The 5,950-nt window shown below is 39.9% G+C and overlaps 1 protein-coding gene and 1 long non-coding RNA gene across 2 annotated transcripts; both read left to right on the top strand.

Moving 5' to 3' along the window:
- Positions 1 to 654: 654 nt before the first annotated feature.
- Positions 655 to 3,010, top strand: LOC143729405 (uncharacterized). Its single transcript, XR_013199996.1, has 3 exons — positions 655 to 736; positions 859 to 944; positions 1,556 to 3,010. It is a non-coding gene; the product is annotated as an uncharacterized LOC143729405 (long non-coding RNA).
- Positions 3,011 to 4,781: 1,771 nt separating this feature from the next.
- On the top strand, positions 4,782 to 5,670 carry LOC143729404 (rho-related GTP-binding protein RhoB). The gene has a single exon (XM_077220633.1). The coding sequence runs from the start codon at positions 4,829 to 4,831 to the stop codon at positions 5,417 to 5,419; it is 591 nt and encodes a 196-aa protein (XP_077076748.1). The 5' UTR covers positions 4,782 to 4,828; the 3' UTR covers positions 5,420 to 5,670.
- Positions 5,671 to 5,950: the final 280 nt, after the last annotated feature.

Here is a 5,950-nt window from a genome sequence, read left to right on the forward strand (position 1 = left end):
ATGTAGAACTTCAATTCATAATTTGTTTGTTTATTGGCGGTACAGAAAACGACACAGCACCTCTTCGGCATGATTGTCGCGTGTATTTCAATGAGCGCCAAGGCAATGTTTCCCCCAATGGGCTAAATTGTATTAATATGTGAGCAGGTCCGTCAAACATTAACTCCAAGCAAGATGGTGAAGCGGTGCGCTCACGGCGTTTGTAAATCGGACACTAGGTACCCCGAGAGATTTTCTGGAGGAGTTGTGTTCTTTCTGTTCCCAAAGCCGAAAACACAACGTGAGCGGTGCCTATAATGGATCAAACAGTGTGGACGGCCCCACTCCCAGTTAAATGTGTCGAACATTACGAAGCATAATTACGTATGCTCAAAGGTAAGGCTAACAGCTAACAAGTTAACTTACCATGTTGTCTAGATCTAACGTTATACTAACTAGAGGCAAGAACTCAAATTGGACCAAATTTATGATTACCATGGATATCATTGCCAGAATGTTAACCTACTGTCTTAAGCTAAGTTTAACGAGCCCTTTAGCTTTAGCCAACATTAGTTAACATGTTAGCTAACGCTAGCTACATTAGCTGCTGTTGTGTTGGGTCTTTGAGCTCCCCAACTTTATTTTTCGTCAGTTAAATACAAAGTCGAACATAGCGCCCCAATCCCGTAAGTGCTGTGCAAGAGCCTAACCCAACTAAGGAGAAGCTTGGAGGCTGTCGAAAGTCGCCCAAAAAACGGTAGGCCTATTTATAAATATGTATGTTAATAATGGTAAAAGTGCTTATCAACATGTTACATTTATATGTTACTGTAAATAAGTTAAATGGGGATGATCCTCATGTATAAAACGTGTGTGCAGATGCAGAGTCTGTGTGCAGGATGCCTCCTCCGGTTCCACCTCCACTACTGATGCAGGAGAGAGTCAACAACATGCTGTTGAAAGTGGTGAGTGGAACGCATTTTTCACATTACTACTGGCGTAAATGTATTAATTGTATTCTTTTCCATTTTCAGTTTAACTTTTGCTCTTAGTAGTGTAACTCAGTTAAAAAAATTATATAGAATAATATAGAATATAGTACAATGTTAAAGTAACTTGCTCAACACTGCGAACCAAAGAATATGGTTCTTGTTCTATGCCTCTTTTCATGGCCTTAGTTTGAACTGATCCTGCGCTCTTTAAACTTTTAGCTAGTTTTTCATGGTCAGCTCTCCTAGAGCAGATTCTTTTAAAAGAAGTTGATGTGATTCGGCCAGACCTTTCGTTAAACCATAAGTTGTTTGTGCTCTGTTCTCTGGTCTCCTGTTCCAGAGCTATAGAATCAGGCAAAGAAATGCTCAGTTCTGTGTAATGATGCATGGCACTTTCATTCAGCACTGTGCAGAAGCCGGTAGGTTGGGATGGAAGGGGAAAGTTGGGCAGGTCATATGGTTGTCTAACTGTAGCTGCTCCAGGGTCAACACAAGGCTCTCCAATTTGACTAACCAGTGGCAGCTGTAAAAGGTGAAAACAATAAATTATAATCGTTAATGTGCAAACATATTTTTCTTTACAGAGATTCCTGAGCACCCCCCTCTTCCTGGATGCCAGCTGGAAAGGGAGCCTGAGGAGGAACAGTCCTGTCAGAGCACTGATAGGAGAAGGAATTGGAAGCAGAAAACAACAACATTAAATTGCAATTGTCTTTACAAGAAACTGAATTAAAAAGCCTTAAAGCACAAATTGGCACATTTAAAAAGAAAACTCTAACACCTGAACTTCTTCAAAGCAGTGTAATCCACAAGATGTTGGAATACAGTACAGGGTTTACATATGAACAATTCAATCAACTGTGCACAATATTTGACATTCCAAATGATCCACACACCACTCAAATACATCTACCCCTAAACTACAAGCACAATGATTGGCAAATAGCAGAGACGCCCCTCCGTACCCAGTTGCTGTTTGTTTTAATGAAACTCCGCAACAACGAAGACTTAAAAGCCTTGCCTTCAGGTTTAATATAAACATGCAAGCAGCAAGTAATATTTTCAATTCTTGGATTCATTATATGTTTGATGTATTGGGTGAATTACCAATTTGGCCTCATAGAGACGTCCTAACACAAAACATGCCAGAAAATTACAAAGTAGAGTAACTGACCACATATGCAATATTAGACTGCACAGAGCTAAAAATAGAAAAGCCAACATCACTGGTGTTGCAAAGCCAGAGCTATTCAAACTACAAAAGTACAAACACACTAAAATCACTAGTTGCCTGTGACCCCCGTGGTGCTGTGATTTTTTTCATCTGCCCTGTTTACAGGAGCAATGTCAGACAAGGAGATAGTCAGGCGTGGAATCCTCCCGCTACTAGAGAAACTTATAGACAGTGGCTATTTGCAAAGAGGGGATGGCATTATGGCTGATAAGGGTTTTTAATTGTGGAAGAGGTGCAGGCACTTGGACTGAAGTTAAACCTGCCACCGTTTTCAAGGTCTGAGAGGCAAATGCCAGCTGGGGATGTGCTGGTGACAAAGCGCATTGCAAAGCACAGGGTCCATGTAGAGAGGGCCATCGCTAAAATAAAAAAGTTCAAGATAGTGTCAGGCAAAATTCCTAACACACGGTTAGGGATTATAAATCACATCTGGTATGTGGTAAGCATGCTTTCAACTTCCAGCCACACATACTAAAGTAAGAGTCAGTCAGGGACAGTAGTAGCAAAGCATGAAAACAAAGTATTGCTACATGATATATTACAAATGATTTCACTGTTATTTTTACTGCATTTTGTAAGCATGCAATAGTAAAGTCCTATAAACAGATTTCTGGATACTATGTGGTTTGGTCCTTGTTTAATGTGTTTTTGTGTCTGTGGATAATATGTCAGGCTAATGATTTTTTATTTTTTTTAGATTGTAAAACCATTTAAAATTGTAACTTCATGATTTTACTGAAATCCCAATAAACCTGTGAGGGAAAATCTTTTCTACAACAGTAAGTAATGCTACTATTGATTCTCACTGGTTTGTTTACATCTTTGATTGTACATCTTTGATTGTTCATCTTACCTGGTGGCTTAGACCGCACCCCAATGCATATTTCCTGCCTTCAATTTCTACCTCTGGTGCAGCTTCATTAGCTATGTAGCTTATGGGTGCATCAGCCATCTCCCTCAGTAGACCATGTACTTCTGTCCCTAACTCTTTCCTATAACAATACATGCTGTTGAGTATTATCATGTGACAGTACACAGAAAAATATTCAGAACAGTGTGATGGTACATAAAGGTGTTGATGTAGAATACATGAACGTAACTGGACATGATGGGTTTCCGCTTGCGGTTGACTTTGGCCTTAGCTGCCACCACACTACTCACAGGTTGTCCAGTAATTTTTTTACCCCTGGCTTTGTGCCATTGCTGGGGCTGGCTTGTGGAGGAGATGTCATCACTTCTGGCACGGCACAGGTCCAGTGTGCATCAGGCCCACAATATGAGAGCAAAACCCTGGTGAACTAAATTAAGAAGAATTACAGAAGTAGAATTAGTTATTAATGTTACTAGTTATGTTATTAGTGTTAGCTGTTTTCAGAATCAGAATGTTTTATATCCATTGTTCAACAATTCACAACTAGGAAATAGCTTTGGCTTAGTTAAAGTTGCATAACAGATAATATTATAAAATAAAATGGATATCTGAATGCCTTATATTTTGTTTTATCTATTTCATTGTATTATATTATCTGTTATGCACCTTTTCCATCGACAATGGAAATAAAACATTCTGATTCTCAAAACGGCTATTCTCAAAACAACAGAGAAATGTTAGTTGTAGCTTTAAATGGCTTTGACACACATGTAGGTTTAGCTAGCTAACATACCCTTGTATTTTAACAAAATAGCTACTCGCAATAGACAATAATAGACCATAACATATGAAAGAGAACTTACCCGGAAGTGCAAGAGCATGACTGGTCCACAAGGCTGTGCTGGCTGCATTTGATGTACAGGTCATGGGGTTTCTCCGATTTCGCTTGAGACCGGTAAGCATTAACCTCGATAGTAGTCGTGTCTCCTTCATTCCGTATTTTTATATGTTGAATATATCCCTCCACTGCGTACTGTAACCCCTTTTGCCTTGATCTGGAGGATATCGCGGAGGTATTTGCCCAAAAAAGGTCACTGACACGCACGGGTACTGTCGCGCTGGTCGTGTTTGACCATTTGTTTGTCGGACGTAGCAACAGTAACTAAGGGGCGCGGGGCTCGGCGAAAGCCTAATTAACGCGCTTGCAGCGATTATTCAATTCATTCGAGTAGCCTATCATATTGTACAGTGTACAAGGCTTAAATCATTTAAATATACATACAACAATATCATATCATAGAACATAGTAGCTACAGCCTATTTGAGTTGATATTACTCTTGCTAAGCTCTGATTTATGATAGATGCACGCATAGTCGGATTTACGCTTGTTTCATTTTTAGGCTAGGCTCTCACTCATTCAATTCACTCATTATTGCATAGAGATTTTAGTTATTTGGCTTTCGGGAACACTACTCCAGTAAAAAAAAAAAACATTTTTTTTTGCTTCCGACTCCCATGTTTATCCCACAGCGTTGTTTTGGGTAACTCCTCTAATGAAATAGTAAAAAAAAAAAAAAAAAAAAAAACGTCCCGAAAACACTTGACTCATGTGGAAAGAGAGTGAAGTCAGAGGCATTCCCTCACACTGATTGGACTGCTATATTAGGAACTCACAGAGTGCTTATAAAGGTTGACACATGCTTACACAGTTTTACTAGTTATTCCTCTACTTTCAGTTCGTGTTACTCTTTATGGCGAACATTCGTAAAAAGCTGGTGGTGGTTGGGGACGGAGCATGTGGAAAGACTTGTCTTTTAATCGTTTTCAGCAAGGATGAATTTCCTGAGGTTTACGTGCCCACCGTTTTTGAAAACTACGTCGCGGACATTGAAGTGGACACTAAACGAGTCCAGCTGGCTCTATGGGACACGGCGGGACAGGAGGACTACGACCGCCTCAGACCCCTGTCCTATCCGGACACTGATGTTATTCTCGTGTGCTTCTCAGTGGACAGCCCGGACTCTCTGGAAAACATCCCAGAAAAGTGGGTGCCGGAGGTGAAACATTTCTGTCCTAATGTGCCCATCATTTTGGTGGCAAATAAGAAAGACTTGCGAAGCGATCACAGTGTAAGAAGTGAGCTGTCGAGAATGAAACAGGAGCCCGTGAGAACAGAGGACGGGCACACAATGGCTGCTCGCATAGATGCCTGTGACTACATGGAGTGCTCTGCCAAAACCAAGGAGGGGGTTCGTGAAGTGTTTGAGACCGCTACTCGAGCCTCCTTACAGAGGAGAACAAGAACACCCACTGGTTGTTTGAACTGTTGTAGACTGATATGAAAGACTTTATATGGGTTAAGTAACAGAACACACTATGTAGTGTATCTAAAGGGTCAATTTATAGTATACAGTAAAAAGTATACAGTACAGTATGATCCACTGAAAATAAGAGATCAAGAGGCTACTGACCGTCTTTGAAATGTTGCTGACTGATGGAATTAGGAGTTTGAACCCACCGTTAAATTTTTAGACTTTGCACAGGTTTGTTTTTGTAAGCATGCTCACTAAATAAATGGCATTTGCTTTCAGAACATGCCTCACTCAAACCGTGTTTATTATGTATTATTATTATTTCTAAAGTTACCCTGTCAAAGCTAATGGACATTTCTATCATATTTTCGAACATCTCTTAAAAGGATTGTTTTCTAAAAAAAAGAAAGAAAAAAGAAATAACATCATGAAATGAAGTCACTGTTAGGCCTACCTGTTTTTTGTTTGGTTTAGTTTTTTTCTGACCTTTGCGTTCTTCATTGTATCAGTGTCTGATTTCAGTGTATGATTTTATTTGAGTAGAGGTTTCTTATGTGATTC

This window comes from Siphateles boraxobius, unplaced genomic scaffold (assembly GCF_051911475.1).
Source record: "Siphateles boraxobius isolate OS27281-9 unplaced genomic scaffold, OSU_SipBor_1 8, whole genome shotgun sequence".
NCBI classification, from domain to species: domain Eukaryota; kingdom Metazoa; phylum Chordata; class Actinopteri; order Cypriniformes; family Leuciscidae; genus Siphateles; species Siphateles boraxobius.

Coding starts and splice junctions, on each gene's coding strand:
- LOC143729404 (XM_077220633.1), top strand. CDS start 4,829: ATGGCGAACATTCGTAAAAAGCTGGTGGTGGTTGGGGACGGAGCATGT.